Here is a 21334-nt window from a genome sequence, read left to right as displayed (position 1 = left end):
TTAGAAAATTGCCTTCCTGAGCTCTGTTAACAGAACTAAGTGGGTTTTGTCTCCTTGTTCTCCTGCTTTTTGAAGGGAGAAATGCTATTCCCACAGGCGCTGAATGAAGTAAAAGGATGGTGTATGTAATTAAACAGAAATACTACGTTTAAGCATTCCAGGGTCAATTCTGTGGTTTAACACAGATACAGCAAACAGCCTTTTCTGTGTCTGTGTGCTGGACTTCTCAACTTACACTTAACACTTGAAGTCTGACCAAGTGTTCAAGTGTTTCTGCTGCTGCACACTGAGTGCAAGTGTAATAATTACAGTCAGTGTGATGGCACTGCAGTGTTTGGGTTATCACAGAGGGCATCCAGAACAGCCTGAAAAGCTTCTCTCTCATTCATACCAGTTAATAATTGTTGAGGAGGGTTTGCAGTTACGAGCCTGCTGTTAATCTTTTTGTCCTGCCTCTTTTTGTGCCCCTCCAGGCTGCAGACAGAGCTGAGTATGTGGGCTCTGCGTTACTCCACCGAGGCTTCAAACCATCTCACGTGCAGTACATAGGAATCTTCTCCCAGAACAGGCCTGAGGTAATTCAGCGAACATTTGCTGCATTTGTGGTCTGGCCATTCCTGAAATGGCCCACCCCTTTGTCTCTTGGCAGTGCTCTTCCTTACTGAGAGCCCATGTGGTGTCAGGAAAAGCCTGAAGATGGACACTGTGAGCCATAGGCATGGCACCTTTCAGCTAAGAACCAGAGCTGGTAGTCCACACAAGAGTTAATGTCTTATGCTGTTGTCTTTTGGTTGGGTTTTTTGGGGTTTGTTTTTTGTCCCCAGAGCTAAATGCAGAAGGCTGGAGATCAGGGAAAAAAAAACCCAAAAACCAGGGAATCCAGAAGAACTTAACCTGGAAACAGAAAATAATTAGTTATAGAGGTAGCCCGTTTAATAGGAAGTGAATGTAGTTCTTAGTGAAAGCAAACACTGCTTGGTTTCTCTTAAAAAGTAACATTGGAGAACCTACATAGTGGAAGTGATGAGAAGTCACAAGGAGGCGTTTAAACTTTTAAAACACAAAGGATCACTTAGTGATTAAATATTTGGACAAAAATGTGTTCAATAATTCTGTTTCTGCCAGAGGCCATGAGCCCAAATATTCTGGGAGGAGAAAACTATTGCTGAAGGCAAAAATTGGAGATGAATTTAATAAAAGTGGATAGAAAGACTGATAGTGGCACAATTAAAGACCACCTGAGACAACTGTGGGGGTATTCAGGTTGATGGTGCCTATCCATTTTAACCTAGAAGTGGTTCTAGATTGCCCTTTCTAAAAGCATTATGAAATATTCAGTAAGTGTATATTCTCTGGACTTGTTTATTAGATCTGTTTAACTGAATTTCTCTAACCTATGTTTGTGTTTAGTAGTTTGAACTAGCACTTGCTGCATTAAGCTAATTCAGTGTAATTATTTTTATTAAGGCAGGGGACTGCTTCTTACCCTTTATCAAAAGGATTCTGTCCCTCTTAATGAAATGCTGCTGTTTGTGTTTGCCATTATCAAAGAACTTGCACAGTTCTAGGGTTAGGAGTTCTGTCTGTCTTGGTCTCTGCCACTGAAATGCAAACTGTGACAAGTGACTTTGGCTTCCTTCTTTCCCTCTCCACCTACACCCAAGAGCTCAGGAGTTTCTTAGGATTTTCCTGATGGAATTCTGTTTCTAACAGCCGTAGATTTTCTGTAATAAAGAAGGCTGGAATATATTCAGTTAGGGAGCTGTTACATAACATGGAGCTACAGACTCTACAGTTCAGTTTCCTGTGCATGTGACATGATGAACCAGAAGTAGAAAAGGGAGACAGATGTTTTTGTTGTGCCAATTTGAATTGTTTCTCTATAGGTCTCTGCTGGTTAGTGAATTTCTGGAGGAGAGCATGGAATTTTTCTCTTGGATCACAGAGATAAAATGGTTAAATTGCATTGCTTTGAGTTGGGCCAGGAATGAGCTGAAAAGATTTGTTTAAACCAGCAATTTTAAATCTGGGGTTTTCCCTGCTCAAAAGTGCGGGATGGGTGTTGTGACATCCCAGTCATAATCACTAATCCAGACAGGAGAATGTGTGAAGGGGTTTTTGTGTGTGTGTGTGTGAAATCATCCACATTGGTTATTTCAGGGAGAAACTGCTGGGGAAATCCCCTGATGGGGAAAATCCTGGCAAAACCAAAACTTGGATTTCTAACTAGAAGTATTACTTTCTCTTTGGGTTCCTGGAAAACAGCCACCTCTTCTGGAAGTGGGGAGCTTTTGTTTTAGATTGAGAAACACACAATGAAGTATGACTTCCCCTACCAGAAGACCAGACCCATTGAAGAAACTGGAAGTCTGACTGTTGTCTATATTTAGTTCTAGTTTCTTGCTTGGGCTTTGAGGGAATTCAAGTGTCAGGGTTTGACATTTATATTTACTTACAATTTTAGAAGCAAAATGGAGAAAAGTGTCTTGGCAGCCCAGAAGATAAAGATGCTGGTTACAGCATTGAGAATGATGTGCAGGAGTTGTTGGAGGCTGCAGCAGGAAGCTTTTAGGGCTGAAGCGTTTTTGTAGGAGACCCCCACCTTATCAAAATGACTTCTAAACTTCTGATAGCTGAACAGCAGCACAGCTGCCCCCTTGTTCCATGTCCTGGAGGAGGCAGGAGCAAGTCGTGGCCAGTATAAAAGTGCCTGCTTGGATGTATCTGTAATGTCTTCATGGAAGTCTAGTTACCTCTTAGCTGGCCTTGTCCTAGTTTTATAAGAAGTCTTCTTGCACAAGAGGCATACAACTTGCCCATGGCATGAATGCTGTCAGAAGAATCCTGTGTGTTTAAGGCTGTCTGAATCTGTGAATAGAGTACTTTGGGAAACTGGCCACTAATAAGCAGTTTGTAAAAGTGAGATTTGGCAAGTTTACTGCAGTCTCTATTGGATATTTTATGGAATAATCCGCTGAATCATGTTCAGTTTTATAATCGTGTTTAATTTTAATGGAGTAACCCTGTCATCATGTGGGGGTGAGGCAGCTGGCCAGTCCTGCAAAAACACTGGGAAGTGTTACAGTTTGGGGGAGGGCAAAGGAAACAGCCCTCTTAGTGCAGGTCTTGTTGAGTTGTCACTTCTGGTAAGTTTTAAAATGCATGCTGCTTTGTTCCTGTTACTGGAACTGAAGGTACTGAGAGTTTTTGTCAGTCTTGGGTGGGAAAGCCAGAAAGGTTCTAGCTCCAGTGGCCTCTTGGTGTGTCTGGAGGCTCCTGTTTGAGGATTGCATTGCTGTTCTGTATTTGGGTCCAGCTGGTTGGTTACAAACTGCCCCCAAGAGTTACTCTCAGAAAAAAACTGTATTACTGTCTTACCTTGATGTACTTTGGATGACAACAGGCTGGCTGTAAAACACCCCTCCCAAAACCCTTCATAAGGCTGCAATATTCATTATGTTTATTGACTGCTATACTTGCTAGCAGGTGAATTCTTACTGCAGCTTGCAGGGATGGATTGTGTTTTTTTTAATAGAAGTCTTCATATTGGATTCATGTAAAGAAGAATGGTTAGTGTTGAGAAATGCTGAGGAACTGTCTGGGGCTGACTTTCCAAAGGACTTTTACTTTAATTACATGTGTTGCATGTCTGACCATCAAATGAGATGCACACAATGTAGGAATATTGTGTGTATATAAATTTAATGTGTGGTCAAGACAGGAGTCCCTCACTGATTCATGATAATATGGCACATTGAAAGCTTTGCCTACCTCAATAACATAAACCCAATAAAAAATACTGTGCTCTTGCTCAAAGTCATTCTGTTAGTAGGTAAGCTAAGGAGAAGTTAATGTTAACTGCTATATTCAAAAGTATTAAATATTACTTCTGGGTATAGGGCTGAATTTTATTGGATTGGATTCTTTTCTGTAGCTCATTATTTGGGGATTTTTCTCCTCCTCCCACAGATAAAACTTGAGTAGGTCTTCAAAGTGAATAAAACAGCCCAAACCGCCACTTACTTTTCAGAAAGACTTGTCCCCAGGAGCCGTGTCCTTTATTTTCCCTGCTGGGTTTTATCGTGACTTTCCTGGGGGTGTGTTGGTGAGCAGACCCAGAGCTGTGCTGTCTCCTGTCTGTGCAGTGGGTGATCATTGAGCAGGCGTGTTACGCGTTCTCCATGGTGGTGGTGCCGCTCTACGACACGCTGGGCGCCGAGGCCATCACCTACATCGTCAACAAAGGTAGGCACCCGGGGCCACAGCTGGCACCCCGGGGCACAGCTGGCACCCCAGGGCACAGCTGCAGCCTTCCTCACAGAGGCTTTGCTCTGTGGCACAATCAGCTGCGTGTGGGTTTAGTCCAAACCGAACTCGTCGCGTTGATCGTTTCCTTCTTTCCCATCAGCTGACTTGTCGTTGGTTTTCTGTGACAAACCCGACAAGGCCAAGCTTCTGCTGGCCAGTGTGGAGAAGGGAGAGACCCCAATACTCAACACCATTGTTATCATGGATTCTTTCGGTGTGGATCTTGTGGAACGTGGCAAAAAATGTGGGGTGGAAGTCTTCAGCCTGAGAGAAATAGAGGTAAGAATGCTTAACCTGCTGAACTGCTTTCATCCCGTTTACTGGCCGTGGATTAGTTTCAAAGTACTTAGCTATCTCTTGGATTGAAGTTTACACAAAAACATGAAAAATAATAGGAGGAAAACAACTTGCTAATGGTATTTCAAGTGTAAGTGGATATGCCAAGATGACAGAATGAAAGCTTATTAATTACCATAGTCCCAGACTGAGCACTAGATCTGAGTGTTGCAGCTTGCCCATGTGAAGTGTAATGGGATAATTATACACTGTGACTAATATTTCAGAAATTCTTATTTCAATAAGACCTGGGTAGGTTTTAGTCTTGCGAAAAATGGCACTTTCTTCTGTACATTGAATCTACAAGATGTTTTTTGGGGAGAAGGAAAATGTCAGTCAGCTTCTTACTGGATAAGGTTTTGGTGATACAGGGGAATGAGCTTCCAGGTTTTGGAAGTAGAAATCATTTGAATTAACCATCTGATGTCAAGTCTTGGTTTAGCTTGTGGTTTTTGTCTGCACAGATCTCTTATGCAAGTTTATTTCATAACTTCACCCATTTGGAGAACCTCTCCCAGGATCAAATTGCATGAAGTCCACCTTTACTGTGAGATTAGGAAACCGGATTTAGCCTGGTTTCAGCTGTAGTTCTGATGAAGGCTTGGCCCACTAGACTGAGTATCTCCGGATAAATGTGCTTGCCCTGTGCAGGTGTCAGCAACTGGTGTGAAATGCCTCATTTGGCTGAACTCGTTCTCACAGCAGTTAAGACAATATGTTAATAGGGCCACCTCCTGGTAAAGACACAAAAATGTCAGCACACCTTCTTTTGAAAGGAGGACTGGCTGACAAACTGGCCTCAGTAAGGTCAAAAATGGGGCTAAAACATGAAATAGGGCTGGAGTTAAGTGACTTGTATAGTTCACTGGCCAAAGGGTTGGGTTAAACTTAGGAAAAGTGGCCCAACTTTAAATTGTTAGACTAAAATGAACTTCCTTTGAGTTGAGCTGCAGTTTTTGACACAGGAGGATGCTTTCCACTGGATCTTCTAGTTATGGAAAAACCAAACTGAGGGTATATGTGGTATATGTCTTTACATAAAGATGTTTGTATGCTTAAGTAATGACATTCAGTAGTACTCTCTAGCTCTTATTTCATTAATGCAAACATCAAGTGTCAAGTAATAGGTGTTCCAAGAGCCTTTTGTTTAAATCTCTGAAGAAAGAGGCAGACTGAAATAATTCTAACAGTCCTTCAGTGAACAGGAAGGTTTTTGTCCCTTGTGTTTTTAAGGGGGTAGAGACATACAGTGTCTCCTAAAAGGTAACTATGAGCTGTTGAGGAGCTTAGATTAGAGTAGAATGACTATTTCTAGCTTTGAGTAGTTGTTTTCTGGGTTTCTGGCTTGAGCTGTTGCTCAGCTCTGCATGGGTTACTGAACCCTTCCTCTGTGTTACACTGCTTAGTTCCTGAGGCCCAATATCTGTATTTATCCTGTGCTCACTTGTAGCTGAGTAACTGTGACTAAATGGCTTTTAATACACAGAGATGGTGGAGTTTTGTTGTAAGACATCCACACAAGTGTCTGGAGGTCTTGGCTGTCTCTTCTCAATCCCAGACTTTACTCAGAGCAGGCTGTGGGAGGTACTGAGCTTGTGGTGCTGTTTGAACTGGAGGTGCTGTTGTGAGCAGACAGCTCTGGTGCCACGGTGGTAAATCTTTGCATAATGCACCCTTTCTAAAAGGCAGCCCTGCAGGTATGGGATGTTAACTGTGTTTCCAGACATTCCCTTTGCCTTAAACCTCCTTGGGTGTATCTGAGAGGTACATGATATCAGAGAAGTCTAGGGCTCCAAGGAATGCTTTTGTTGTTATTGTGTACTGGGAATATAAAGTCAGTGGTGAGGCTGAGGTCTGTCCTCAAAGGGTGCTTCCAAAGCCACACTTAACAGGTCTTCTTTAACCTGAATAAGCCCTTAAGCTAATTGGTTCTAGTTTTAAATAGGCATGACAGTAGAAAGTCTTGGTTTGAAGCTTCAAAGCTTACAGATACTGAACAATGGTTTGCAGATATTTCCTCTTACTCACTCTGTCCTTGGTGGTGGAAGGATCTCTGTGGTGTCCTCTCCCTCCTGCCCAAAGGAACCCTGCCATTAGTGGGCAGGTCTGAAAACTGAGGAAAAAGGGTTCTGGATGAGAGGTTCTCCTGTGTAAAAGGAGTTCAAACCAGCCTTTGAGTGTAAAACTCAGTCCTCCTTGGAGGTGCTTGCTCAGGTGAATCTTCCTTCACTTCCTTCAGTAATTGTTGGTGGCACATCTTCTGCACCAATGAGACTGTTGTCTTATCATAACATCGAGTTTCCCTAGTGAGTGACTTCTAGTTTACTGCCTGGAGAGAAGCCCTGGGAGTTTTAGATAAGTTATCACTTCTGTATTTGTAGAACATGGCAGTTATTCCGTGTATTTTTGAAATGTACTTTAAAGCTTTTGTTACTCTTACATTAACCTACAATAACAGAATGATTTGGGTTGGAAGGAGCCTTAAAGATCATCTAGTTCCTGTCCAGCCATGGGCAGGGATTGCTGCACTGAGTTACTAAAGAAGTTAAAATGCCTTAACAGAGTCTAAATAATGAAGTATTATGGTGTTTAGTAATGTTTGATAAATTTAAAGCAAGAAAGCTCCATGCTTATGTCTACACTTTCTTTCTTCTCCTTCCTGTAGGAGCTGGGAAGAGCACACAGGCAAAAACCCATGGTAAGTGTGAAATTGTCACTTGAACCAATGGTTAGCATTCTTTAGATCAAACTAGCAAATCTCCCTATCTCCCATAGCTCAGAAATAACACTAGGATCCTGATGTTTTGTCCAGGAAAATATTTTTCCTTGCTATCTTAACCATACTAATACTTTCTTAACTCTCATAGCCTCCAAAGCCAGAAGATCTAGCAGTCATCTGTTTCACCAGTGGAACAACAGGTACACCTCATTATATTATGTAGAATTTATTGTTCTGTATGTGCAAAATAAATCAGAAACCCTCCTACTTTTTTTCTTTTTTCCCCAAGATTTCCCCCTGCTGCTGCACTTTTTTGGCAAGTAGTAGCTGGGGCAGTGTTCTGGTAAAGTTCCCTTGGATTTTTAATTTTTTTCCCCATTTATTAATACTATGTTGCAGTATTGGGGGGTGGAGATGTTATGTTTTTGGGCTTGGAAACAAATAATGAATTTGTGTTTACATAAGAATAAAGGCTCTGCATCAGACTTCAGGCTATCAGTTCTTCCAGAGTTCTTTTTGTTTTGTTGTTTTTTTTTTTTTACTTTATGATCCAAAATGGTTCCATGGGTCTAAGCAACCTTGCTGTAAGACCAAAACAGACTGTCTAGATGGCATTCACTTGACATTTGTGACGTTCATCCCCACTGGCATGGAGCATGAGCAGAGAATACAGCAGCTAGCTGCATTTTAAAAATAGATGTGAGAACAGAAATTAATCTGGATTTGGCAGCTGCATCTTCATGGAAGGGTTGAATTTTGAATGAGAAATATATCCAAAACCATGGCAATTACTCAAGGCTTTGGGCTCCACAAACTGGTTTACTTAACTGGTGCCAGCTGTTCTTGGCAGTGTTTTGTTTAATTGAGACACAAAGCATTCTTTGATACTAATAAATTTCTGTCACATTAGTTTTTGCCACTGCTAGCTTAAGGATCTGAATTTCACTGTTGAATCCTGATGTCCTTCTTCCTTAGGAAACCCTAAAGGAGCTATGATCACTCATCAAAACATAGTCAGCAATGCTTCAGCTTTTGTGAAAACTACAGAGGTAAACTGAAAAGAGAAACACTGGATTTGCTGGAAGGGAAGTAATCTCATGAGTACAACAGACATGGAAATCTCTAACTTTGGCCATATTAATAAAATCCAAGTGGAAATGTAACTTGACAGCCTTCTGTGGCCACTTGTGAGAGTTTAGTGGTTGTTCTGTCAGGGTCAGGACCCCAAGAGATTTCCAGTTGTTCTGATGTAAGCAAGGTGAGACAGTGATCCTGATGGGGATGTGCATTCTGCTATAGTGTTTCTCATTAATGCAAGGAAGGCTGTTTTTAAGCAGCTGGTCTCACAATTAGCTCATGTCAGGTATTTTTGGTATTAGCCTTAGGGTGAATTGGATAAACAAACTTCCTAATCTAAGACGAAATTGTATTTTTTCCAAACCAATAGTATTTTAACCTCCATTGCCCCCCTGCCTTCCCAATCTGTGTAATGGAACTCTCTGAGGTTTCTGTCAGGATTTGTCTCTTCAGAATCCTGTGAATGATAAATTGTAATAATCTGGTCACTCTGCCCAACCCTAAAAGATTGTTTCTGCTGTGTGCCTTTATTCATGCTAGAAAGTCAATGTTGTAATCTTTTTAATGAAAGAGAGAAAATGCAGCTTCATGACAAACAAAACTAAAGCAGGAGCTGTGCTCTAGAGTTTAGATGCTAGATTTTACTGTGTTTAACTTAGGCAAAATGGAAACTCAATGAGAATTAAACTTTTGCTAACACTTCCAGAAATCATTTGTACCTTCCACTGATGATGTGCTGATATCATTCCTGCCCCTGGCTCATATGTTTGAGAGAATTGTTGAGGTAAGCATCTGTTTGTTGTACAAAATCACTGAGAACTTTACTTTTCTTACAGAATGTATCCAGGTGGAATGTGCTCTCCCTTTGTGACTCTGGTAAATGTGTGTGAAAGCTTGAAATAAGGCTCAGGAAAGCAGTGTCCCATAAACAGTACAGAGTGGGCACTAGACCATTGGTTTTCCTGCCAAAATACAGATATTAACCTTAGAGCTAGGGTTAATGAGAAACTGGTTTACTGGAACATCAGGCAATCCCTTAGCACTGCCTAGAAATTCCCTTCAATATAATTAGTGCATTATTGAAAAATCCATGCCATTCTTTAGTCTGCAGACTTCAAAAATTTATTTTATAAGGAATCATCCAGTTTGTTTACACAAAACTAATTTTAAGTTAAACTTACCATTGCTTCCAAGAAGTTTCTGCAGCACAGAGGAAGGGATTTTGTTTGAGTGGAATTTTTTGCCAGGGAATGGAATTGGCTTTTAAAGCCATTTCAGTGAGAAACTTTCAAGTTCTCTTGGATGACTTATTTTACCACACAGCAAAATCTGAGGCCTGATTTTTGAGACTGAAGGGCTGTGGTTGTCTCAGTGCTGGGACAGTGTCTCAGTCCTGGAGTCCTCTGGGCCCGTTTTGGGTGCTGTGCATTATTGAATGATGCAATTCCCTTGTGCCTCTATGGTGTGTAAGGAGTTAATGAATTAATTACTGCACTTAATGAAGCTGATTTTACACCTCCTGCTCAGGTGAGATGACAAATACATATGTTGAAGGTTTTTAGAGGGAGCATCCATCCAAGCATGAAAAGGCATGTGAAGCCAGAAATTGTTGTATGACTTCTGTTAGGAATCCTGAGTTCTCTGCTGAAAGTCTGGGTGTATACACATACAAAAATGTGTACATTCCTTTGTGTGTATATTACAAAGATTCAGAGTAGTACACACCTGAGGTGTGCAGGTGCCTCTGGGCATTTTTTCTTCCTGGTCACCTTGATGGCAGTTGTACTCCAGTGTCTGACTCCCTGGTCTTGCACCAGATTAAAGCTCTGTAGCTGACACCTCTGCTCTTAATTATGCAGTAGAAACAGGATAGGAACTTGCATTTTAAAAGAGAAAATGAATGTTTGGTTTGCAGTATCTCCATTGGTTGAGGCCTGTATGAAATAGGTGGTGTAGCTGCATGAGGAAATGAACCAAGACACGACTGGTAGAAAGGAGAAAAGATTCCTTTTGTGGGGCTGACATGAACACAGGCTCTGTGAGAGCCAGGCTTTACAGTTCTGTTTTGAACTTGTTTCCTTGGTTTTGGCATCACATGGAAGTTGGAGGGTCAATGAATTGACAAATCTGTTCCCATCTAGTAAAGGCAGGTTCTGCTCAGTCCACATGGACTCATCAATCTCCTGCTTTTAGCAGATGGTGGCAAAATACAGGTGCAGGGGGAAGTGACACTTCAGCAAGTCTCATGAGCAAATAAGAGTATGGAGAGCAGGGAATGAAGGAATAGGTGTTACAGAGAGAGCAGAAGAAATAAAAGCAGGTGGGTATAAACACAAGGAGAGGAGAAATGTTAAAAAGTAAAAAAAAAAAAAAACCCAGGAAAACAAAGGTAGGGGTATAAGGTAGGTGGTGAAGCTTCTAGGCTTCTGGATAGAAAATACAGAGCACAACAGGATTAGGTGTGCCTGCTTTTGTTTAGGTCTGAAGGGATGCAGAAATAAGCTCTGCTCTGCTAGAATCTTCTAAAGAGCATCTTGGTCACTTCAGAAGTCCTCTGCTCACATCAGTCCTGTGAAATGAGAAGAACCAGAGTGCAAGGAGTGGAAATGAAGTAGCATAAGGCAGAAATCCTCACCAGCCTAAGAAATAGCCTGTGCTGACTATAAACATGGATTTTCTAGGTATAAAACAGGGGACAAACAGGTCTAATATTTTTAAATAAGCTTGCAAAATATTTCAAATGGAGAAGTTTTCAGTCTTCTGCAACCTCTTGAGTCACTGGCATTGCCTTAGTTGACCAACTGCGCTTTTTGGATAGAGGCTTTTGTGCTAAGCTTGAATGTGTGGTTTGTGTACACCAGATGTGTCTTGCTGCTTGGTCTTTGTTACCATTGCAGAGTGTGGGAATGCTGCAGAACTGGTCCAGAAGTGAGAGGTTTAAGGTCCATCTGCACTGCACAGGACTGTCATACACACAGAGCTGGGGAATATTGTACTGGCTGTGTTTTCAGAGTGTTTGTTTTTCTGACAGTGTGTGGTTCTGTGCCACGGAGCCCGGATAGGATTCTTTCAAGGGGATATCAGGCTCCTCATGGATGACCTAAAAACACTGCAGCCAACTGTGTTTCCTGTAGTTCCGAGGCTGCTGAACAGAATGTTTGACAAGGTAAGTCTGCAGACATGGGTGCAGCCTTTTAAGGGACTCCATGAAGTTTGTGCTGCCAGAGTAGGAGTGACTACTGTGCCCTGGGATATTAAATTGGCATGCTAACAAATGTGTGCATCTCTTTGTGCATAAAACCACAGGTTTTGTGTGCAGGGAACAGTACTGGTTGTGTTAAAACACTTTCAGGCAGCAAACAGTGATATAGAAAAGTCTGACCAGGGGACTTGGTTCTCTCTACCTTGATTAATGACTTTGTGTTTTGCTCTGAGCAAGTTATTTAAGTCTGGTCTACAACACAAAAATGGGGCTTGGCATCTGCATGCCACGCTTTTAGCATCTGACTCATGGAGTGGAATTTGCACAGCAAGGTCAGGTGTTTGCCTGGACACACAGATTTCCTCCCTGGCAGGCAGTGTGCCCTGGCTGGGACAGCTGGAAAGCACTGGCAGTGCTGGGGACAGTGTGCCTCCCGCTGTCCTGTGTGTGCTGCTGGCCTGCTCAGGGTCACCTCACACGGGAATTTGAAACTAGATTGTCTTCAACTTCAGATTTTAATTGGCCTTTTGCATATGAGTGACTGGCTCCTTTTAGGATACAGCCAAGGGAGCTAAAGGATAAAATAAATCTTGTGACTGCCAAAGAAATGGCAGAGCTGTCTGTGCTGTCTTAGCCAGGACATTGCTCTGATCAGGAGGCTAAAAGAACACCAAGTAACACAAAGTTCTCTTTGGTTCAGGAACAAATAGTGCAACTGGAATCCATCTGGAGGGGAGGAAAGCCTGAGACCAGCTTTTAGCACTTAAAATGCAGCTCCTGATTCTGCTCACATATTCTCTACTTGAATTTGAGAAGCAAAGTGAAAGCTTGGGAGTTTATTGTCACGATTTTCTCTGGCTTGTTTGGTTGGTGCCCTGAGGCTCCTGCTGTCTCAGCCTCACCCCCCTTGCAGTAACCAAGCTTTGAAGGAGCAGGTTGGGGACTTGGTGTGGCAGGGGACATCATGCTGCAGTCTGCATGCTTCCAGTCATGGTGCTGAGTCTTCCTCTTTCCACGGGAATGTACCAATCCGTGGGCTGCTGTTGAGTGCTCTTGGCTTCCTGACAACTGGAAGGAGCCTTTGGAAAGGGATCTAAAGTGCCAATTTGTGCATGCAAGACAGAGCTCCCTTTGGTGGTTCTGAAGTGACCTGCAGCTCCTCACAGCACCCTGTGTCACATTATGATAAGGCTCTTTTCAGAAAATGCTGAGGATTGTGCTCGATTTGAATTTTGATGGTACTAGAATAGACAACCATCCATTTTCATTCATACATCTTAATGAAGAGATTATGCATTGAAACATCATCACACAGTTTGATGGATATCAGGAATTAGTTAAGTGTTGATTTCAACTCTTGAACTGAGGTCAAAATAAAAATGCACAAGTATTTCTTACTGGAATTAAGATGCCCATCAGTAAAAGTTGTTTTAAGAGTCTCTATGCATGCATATGTGAAAAAAGGGGATGGTAGTCTATGAGGATCCTAACCATAGTTCATTTTTCTTAACAGATTTTTGGGCAGGCAGATACTTCATTAAAGAGGTGGCTGCTGGATTTTGCTTCCAAGAGGAAAGAAGCAGAACTCCGAAGTGGCATAGTCAGAAATAACAGTTTCTGGGATAAAGTCATCTTCCGTAAGATACAGGTATGCTTGAGAGCCTCTGAGCTGAGCTTTGAACAAAGCTGAACTTTGCAATTGTCAAATTCCATACAAATGGTTATAATCTGGTATGGCTTTGTCACTGAGTTAAGACTACCTGGCTAATCAGAGTAAAAATCAGAGCTTATCTTTTAATTTCCAACCTCATTTTTTTCAATTCACCTAGTTTGTGTAGTATCAGCTGACTGTATTTAGGAAGTCACTCTGAAACACTCTGGTGCTTGTCCCTGACCACTCTGAGCACAAACATTTGAGAGCCCCCAGTGTCTTCTCCCTGCTGGTCACTAGTAAGTCATTCTAGTGTTATATCTGACACTCACTTGCTGTGCCTTAACCTTGGCCCCACAACGTGCCCACGTGGCTGCTTTTTATAGCGTTCAGGGTGTAAAAGGAACTGATAGAAGGCAGTTAAAAATAAAGCCATCATCACTGTAAGGCCATGGCTTTAGCTCCTTTGTGCAGAGACTGCATTGCAGTGACACCATGTGCAGATCCATGTACAGATGTTTGGGGTTCCACATCTGCCAGCCACTAGTGAGACTGAAAACACTGCAAGAAGGACAGCCTGCAGCAGCAGACTGAACTCCTGCTCTCCCGTTTTTGGGTGGCACTGTGGGTGAACACCAGCTAAAGGTGTCATAGAAGATGACTCTGGAAGTGTTTCTGAAACGCTGTTGGTGTCCGCAGTGTCTTGTGTCTGTTGTAGGCAAGTTTGGGAGGAAGAGTAAAACTGATGGTTACAGGAGCAGCACCAGTGTCTGCCAGTGTCCTGACCTTCCTGAGAACAGCCCTTGGCTGTCAGGTGAGTTACCTGGCCTTAGCCCAAAGCCTCCATGCTTTAACACCTGTCTCTAGCTTTGTTAGAGCTTTCCTGGCATCACTCTGATGATATGGATAACTCCTGGTATTCTTGGAGACTGTACAAGTGCATGCTCTTCTCCTGAGTTCTCTCAGTCACCTGAAATCTCCAGATTCATCCCAAAGTCTTTAGGCTGAAGTAACCAGCTGACTGTTTTAGAGGAGAGGTTTTATTTGTGGGCTGCAGTAAGCAATAAATTACCTACTTTAGGTTTCTGGAGTTTGTCTTGCTTACAGAAGTATTTGTAACTACTGTAGAAAATCTGATAATCGATGTGGTAATATTGCAGTGTTGCTGTTCTGAAGATGAGCCTGGGGTCAAATTGCACACATTGCATTTATCTTCAGAGCCTCTTCAGAGTAAATGCTTTTGGAGGAAAAGTTTGAACAGTGGCATAGAATAGAACAAATGTGTTGAAATTAAATAAATTCCAAGGATAGAAGACAAAAATACTCTAAAATACGATGTTTCTGTAATTTCTTGAAGTTTTTCAGTGGTGTGCTGGTGTGACAATGCATTTTGCACAGCAAAGGGAAGCCTGTCTTGTTACAGCAATCACAGAGCTGTGGTGGGGCATAGGGACCCCATTTCTGGCTGTCTCAGACAAACCTGTTTTTAAATTATGTGAATGAAGTCACTGCTAGTGCTGTGGTTCTTCATTTCTTTCTTGCTCCCTTTGCTGTTTTCTGTTTTAATCTAAACAGGTGTCACACGCCGTGTGAAACTTTGGAGTAAATACTGGAACTGAAGGTGGAATATTAGCACTTAAAATTGTGGTTTGGGATAAAACTATTTCAGGGATTTTTAGAAGGTGCTGAGGGGTTTGGAACACTCAAATTTAAACAATTTGAAGAAAAGAAAATATTAATTGTGTTTTAATGAAGAAACTTTGTGTTGAAAAGTAGTGATCCCAGATTGTGTTTTGATTTTACCTTGTAGTTCTATGAAGGCTATGGACAGACTGAATGCACTGCTGGATGCTCCCTGTCGTTACCTGGTGACTGGACAGCAGGTGAGATGTTCAATTTAACAGACAGGTAGAGAGCTGGAGGATTGCTGGAATTTTTTAGAGGTCCCTGATCACTTTATTTAATCTTCAGTAACACTGATCATGAAGGATAAGACTTGAAGAAAACCAGTGAAAGGAAAAAAGTTTTAAAGGGATCTTGTGATGTTTCTACCTCTAAAGAGCTATGAGTGTTCAGTAATTCAAACTTCTAATAGGATTTGTTTTTGTAAGTAGAAATACCTTTAGTAGAAGGGAGGTCATAGCCTTAACCCTTGAGTTCCTGTCAAACATGAATTCTGTGTATAAAGGAATTCTGGTATTCTGCTGGAAATGCCAATGACAGTTTTTGGTGTTGGAATCAGAGAGTCTGCACCTACCTCAGCTGTTACATCTCTGGCTCCCTTACTGAAATAACACTGCTGATGGAAATTATAGTCGGACTTCTGCTACTTAAATATAAAGGGAGGATCCTGATTATAAGAAAGGGCAAACCTGAGTGCATGGTTCAGCTTAAAACATTCTTAGGGAATGAGAATTTAATGAATGAATATCTGATAATTTAATGTTTCAGTCCTGGCAAACTTAAGCTACCAGAAGTCAGTTTTCCATCTTTCCTCAGTGTGTAAGCATCTGATTTTTTTTCAGAAAAAGGCAAAAAGCATCAGGCTATTGAAGTGTTACTCTATCTAACAGGTCATGTTGGAGCACCAATGCCATGCAATGTCATCAAGCTTGTTGATGTACAAGAAATGAATTACTTGGCTTCCAAAGGAGAGGGTGAGGTAAGTTATTTCAGAAAGTCACTGTGAGCCTCTTGGGAAATTCTGGAAAAGATTTTTTTTTTGTTCCTGAAATAACTGAGTTTAGTGAAAGTGCTAAACATGGCCTGTTACCTAAAATCCAAGCAATTCCAGTTAATGATTCACAGAACAGATCAGGAAATGGTGTCTGGGAGGGCAGAAGGAAGAGCTCCCACAGAAAGGTGGAGCCAGATCATTTCCACTCAGATAAAAAGGAGCCACAGGTAGTAGAAGACATCCCCTACTCCCACGGGAATGACCAAGTGCCATGAGGGTTGCTGATGGTTTGTGATGCCTGTCTGGACATCTTTCTGAACTTTGTGTGCAGTTTGCACAAATTGACCACATGTTTTACAAATTGTATTTTGATGACTCAGCTTTAGATGTGATGCTATATGCTGTCCTAAAATATTTTTTCGAAGTGAAGTATGTACAGATTTCACTTTGTACATACTCTGAGCAGATGTTCATGTAGTAATTTGTTTTCCCCAAGCCTCAAGAGCAGATTACCTGTGGCATCTTTCATGTGCTTTCAAGAAGCTATGGGAGCAGCTGGGGAAGTGAGAAATTAAAAGTAGCTTAAGCAAGTAACTAATTTGTGGCTACAAAAGATTTATTATTTTTTTTTTGGTTGTGATTTGTATGAGACTAGAGACAAATCATTGGCTTTAACTCCAAGAAATACTCAGGGATTTAGTTGGTCTTGGTGGTGGGAAAATGCTTGCAAGTGAAGAACAGTGTCAAAATTCTTCCATGTTTAGTCCTCATCAGAAATTTTTGCCTCACTTTTAGTATGTTCCTAAAGCTTGATCTGCTGGAGGAACTGAGTATAAATTCTTACAGTGAGAAATAGTTAAATAGTTAAAAAAATCCTGAAAGTGTTTTGCTTGCACTTAATGTGAAAATTTGCTGCATTAGGAGTTACTTTCACCTTGAGTAAAAGTGGTAACCCCTTAATATATCAGGTGCCACTTAGTCTTTCAGGCCTAACTTCCTCAGTAGTACTATTCTAAATAAACTTGCAATATTCTTTGCTCTGTCAGCCTTGCTTTTTCACTTTTGCCAGTCAAGAAGAATAAATTGGTGACTAGAATTATATATGAGCATATGCAGATGAGTGCTCAGTGTGAAATACATAAAATATTTGTAAAATATGCCTGTGGTTTGATCCCAAGTGTCTCCACAAGGTCATCAGAACTCTCACAGGTCTCTGATCTCCCTCCTGTTCACTGTTGTGCTTCTCCAGCCTGCTGGGTGGGCACTGAAAGGTTTTCAAGAGTCCATTGCTGAACCACATTGGTAATCCCTTCTAGCCTAATTTTTGGGTAACAAATGTGCCATTGGCTTGATGCACACCTTTTTTCTCCACTAGTCTTAGCACAATGCCCCTGCTGTTCACCAAAGCTGAAATGAACATTTTGCCAGGCTAAGAGAGAGATTTTCTGGATCTAGCAGAACCTTTTCACATAAACAAAACCAGATTTCTTCTGATAGGTTCCAATTATTCAAGCAGTGGGTAGGAACACTGCTGCCAGGCTGCAGGAGAATAGATCCTTCCAATTGCTCCTTACTGTATTTCATACCAATGGGAAACATCAGGACTCCAGGAACCATGAGGAGCAGTTCCTGTACAAACACAAACTTCCTCTTGCCTTTTCAATGGTGTTAAGAACCATTGGAGAAAGCATTTGTTGACAGTGGTGATTGCTGACTTTCCTTCACTGTAGCAAACATTAACAAGTGGCTCTTTCCAGGTGTGTATCAAAGGGGTGAATGTGTTCCGTGGCTATTTGAAGGATCCAGAGAAGACAGCAGAGGCTCTGGACAAGGATGGCTGGCTTCACACAGGAGATATTGGGAAATGGCTGCCAGTAAGTCATCTTACAGGGCTGCAGTGGGGCAGAAATTTAATAAATGTTAATAACATTTGGTATTGAACAGAATTAGTTAGGTGAAAGACAAGAATGTGTGGACAGTCACTGTTGTAGCTGAATCTGTGTGCCTGGGCCTAGAAAAGCAGTGACAGGGGCAGTCCTCCCCAGTTTAATTGGACCAATTAATAGAGCCAGAGTTCTCTGCTCCAGCACAGTCCTGCTGTGCCAGTGTGGATGTCTAAGGGGTGTAGATTGGTTTTTCAGCTGAAGTGCCTCCTCAGAGTGAGTTATTTCTGTCACCAGAACGGTACACTGAAGATCATTGACCGGAAAAAGCACATCTTTAAACTGGCCCAGGGGGAGTACATAGCACCAGAGAAAATAGAGAATGTGTACCTGAGATGTGAAGCTGTTGCACAGGTGTTTGTCCATGGAGAGAGCTTGCAGGTAAGCGTTCTGCAGGTAATTCTAAAAATGAATGCAAAAGGAGACTGCAGAAAAGTCTTTTGTTCCTTCCCCTGCCCCAGACTTCGAGGCTGAAATTTAAATCTTTATTGTAAACTTCTATCATTGTGCATTTTGGTTCTGGTTGGGTTCCAGCAGCTCCATAGCATGTTGCTGGCTTCAGTTTCAGGTAGTGGAGTTAACTAATTTGCATGTTAATGACTGTATCTAAATTTCTGACAGTGTGCAGTGGGGAAAACCCAAAACACCAACAAAAACCAAAACGGACAAACCCCAAGAAAGAACCTGCATATCTTGGCAGTTTTCCAGTGCAAAGAGAAATGTGGGTCTTAAAGTTCAGCTTCTGCCCTGCACTTCCTGTGTTCAGGTAGCAGAAAGGTAGTGACTTCACAGCAGGATCACAAATGCTTCCCAAAGAAATGTGTAGGAACTAAAGTGTTGGCTTAGGAAATCTTGTCAAGCTTTTTTTTTGTTTTTTAGGCCTTCTTAGTAGGTGTTGTGGTCCCTGATCCTGATACTCTGCACAACTGGGCCAAGAAGAAGGGATTTGAGGGCTCCTATCAAGAGCTCTGCAGAAACAAGGTGAGGCATAACTCACTGAACAAACAGTCAGCTTTCTGTGTCAGCTTTTTCCAGTTGCTGCTTCTGCAAGCATGAAGCTATACAATGTACTTCTGTGTCCACAGGATGTGAAAAAATACATTCTGGAGGACATGGTGAGAGTTGGGAAAGAATCTGGTTTGAAGTCATTTGAACAGGTATGATGCTTATGAGAACCAAATACCTAATAATTTAAACTGCTCAACACCAGTATGATCTGATTCTCCAGAAACTGCTTTTAATTTGTGTCTGCACAACTTCTCAAATGAATGGTGTTGAGGCAAGTTTTTAATAGTCTTTTAATTGTCTCTTTCAAGGAGTACAGCTTGGCTAGTAACTTTTTATTTTGCAGGTGAAAGACATTGTGCTGCACACTGAAATGTTTTCTATTGAAAACGGCCTCTTGACACCAACACTGAAGGCCAAGAGACCAGAACTGCGAAAATACTTCCAGTCACAGATAGATGAACTCTATGCCAATGCCAAAATGTAACTGCAGATGGAATGAGGAGAGTGGCACACGTCTGTCTACTGTTGGCCTTCATATCTGTATTTTGACTACAGCAAAAATAGGGAAGGAACCTGTGCAATCATTAACTTGTACAAAGATGGGTACTTGCCATAGGAACATTGAAGAAATGGAACACTGCCTTACTGTCAAGTCGTGTTGCATACTGTTTTTATGGTGACCTACAATTTCCAAAAAGAGCCTTAACTATAAATGGTAACTATATGTAAGTTATTTAATATTTCCTTGGTCAAAAATGGGACTCACCTTCACCAAGGAGCTAAGGTTTTATTGCCAGCATGTTTGCTGTCTGCAGTGTGTTTTGCAGTTGTCAGCTCCACAAGGGATTTGGCAGCTTTGAAAATGCCTCCTAAGTATCTTGCATCCTGAGAGAAATTACTGAATCTGTTCAAAGAACCCCACCACCAAAAACCCCACCCCCTTCCATTTTGCATAGCTGGAATCACATGTTTAGTTAGTCCCAGTATTAACTGGGAAAGGCATCTGAGCTGTCTCCTTCCTAACCTGCAGCCAGCTCTGGGATCAGGTGCAGTCAGCACTCCCCACGAGGAGACTGATGGTGGAAGTTCTCAGAGGGAGTGTGTCCAGGGTGGTTCTGGTTCTGTGCTGTGTGCCAGCCCTGCAGAGGAGCACATCCCATCCCTGGTGAGAACACCAGACCCCTAAACCCCAAATAATCCACACCAGGGGCTGGCCAGTGTACCCTCTGCTGTGTGACCATGGTTCTGGGGTGCTGCCAGCCCTGCAGATGGGCACATCCCATCCCTGGTGAGAACACCAGAGCCCTAAACCCCAAATAATCCACACCAGGGGCTGGCCAGTGTACCCTCTGCTGTGTTACCATGGTTCTGTGCTGTGTGCCAGCCCTGCAGAGGGGCACATCCCAACCCTGGTGAGAACACTAAACCCCAAACAATCCAAACCAGGGGCTGGGCTGTGTACCCTCTGCAGTGTTACCATGGTTCTGGGGTGCTGCCAGCCCTGCAGAGGGGCACATCCCATCCCTGGTGAGAACACTAGAGCCCTAAACCCCAAATAATCCAAACCAGGGGCTGGCCAGTGTACCCTCTGCTGTGTTACCATGGTTCTGGGGTGCTGCCAGCCCTGCAGAGGGGCACATCCCATCCCTGGCCACAACACTAGACCCCTAAACCCCAAATAATCCACACCAGGGGCTGGCCAGTGTACCCTCTGCTGTGTTACCATGATTGTGGGGTGCTGCCAGCCCTGCAGAGGAGCACATCCCATCCCTGGTGAGAACACCAGAGCCCTAAACCCCAAATAATCCACACCAGGGGCTGGCCAGTGTACCCTCTGCTGTGTTACCATGGTTCTGGGGTGCTGCCAGCCCTGCAGAGGAGCACATCCCATCACTGGTGAGAACACTAGAGCCCTAAACCCCAAATAATCCACACCAGGGGCTGGCCAGTGTACCCTCTGCTGTGTTACCATGGTTCTGGGGTGCTGCCAGCCCTGCAGAGGGGCACATCCCATCCCTGGTGAGAACACCAGAGCCCTAAACCCCAAATAATCCACACCAGGGGCTGGCCAGTGTACCCTCTGCTGTGTTACCATGGTTCTGGGGTGCTGCCAGCCCTGCAGATGGGCACATCCCATCCCTGGTGAGAACACTAAACCCCAAATAATCCACACCAGGGGCTGGCCACTGTACCCTCTGCTGTGTTACCATGATTGTGGGGTGCTGCCAGCCCTGCAGAGGAGCACATCCCATCACTGGTGAGAACACTAGAGCCCTAAACCCCAAATAATCCACACCAGGGGCTGGGCTGTGCTAGCAGTCAGGGTGAACATTGCACCTGGACCAGACACTGGTTTCCCTGCGATGAATTTGTGTCTCAGATGCATTCTCTAAAATGTGCCAGGCCCTCTGTA

General features: G+C 42.7%; 1 protein-coding gene across 1 annotated transcript in view; it reads left to right on the top strand.

The window, feature by feature from the left end:
• Nucleotides 1-20348, top strand: part of ACSL1 (acyl-CoA synthetase long chain family member 1) — a 28430-nt gene extending 8082 nt beyond the window's left edge. Inside the window, exons 4-20 of the mRNA XM_066316882.1 lie at nt 474-575; nt 4146-4245; nt 4409-4587; nt 7310-7342; nt 7512-7563; nt 8339-8412; nt 9147-9224; nt 11472-11606; nt 13156-13290; nt 14012-14107; nt 15104-15176; nt 15867-15955; nt 17728-17844; nt 18151-18294; nt 18793-18894; nt 18999-19070; nt 19265-20348. Coding sequence (XP_066172979.1) covers nt 474-575; nt 4146-4245; nt 4409-4587; nt 7310-7342; nt 7512-7563; nt 8339-8412; nt 9147-9224; nt 11472-11606; nt 13156-13290; nt 14012-14107; nt 15104-15176; nt 15867-15955; nt 17728-17844; nt 18151-18294; nt 18793-18894; nt 18999-19070; nt 19265-19405 — 1722 coding nt within the window. The 3' untranslated portion in view covers nt 19406-20348. The remainder of the gene's footprint in view (nt 1-473; nt 576-4145; nt 4246-4408; nt 4588-7309; nt 7343-7511; nt 7564-8338; nt 8413-9146; nt 9225-11471; nt 11607-13155; nt 13291-14011; nt 14108-15103; nt 15177-15866; nt 15956-17727; nt 17845-18150; nt 18295-18792; nt 18895-18998; nt 19071-19264) is intronic.
• Nucleotides 20349-21334: the final 986 nt, after the last annotated feature.

The sequence above is a fragment of the Sylvia atricapilla genome, chromosome 4 (assembly GCF_009819655.1).
Source record: "Sylvia atricapilla isolate bSylAtr1 chromosome 4, bSylAtr1.pri, whole genome shotgun sequence".
Lineage (NCBI taxonomy): Eukaryota > Metazoa > Chordata > Aves > Passeriformes > Sylviidae > Sylvia > Sylvia atricapilla.
The sequence above is the reverse complement of the archived record's forward strand: the minus strand, read 5'-3'. Positions and strand labels throughout refer to the sequence as shown.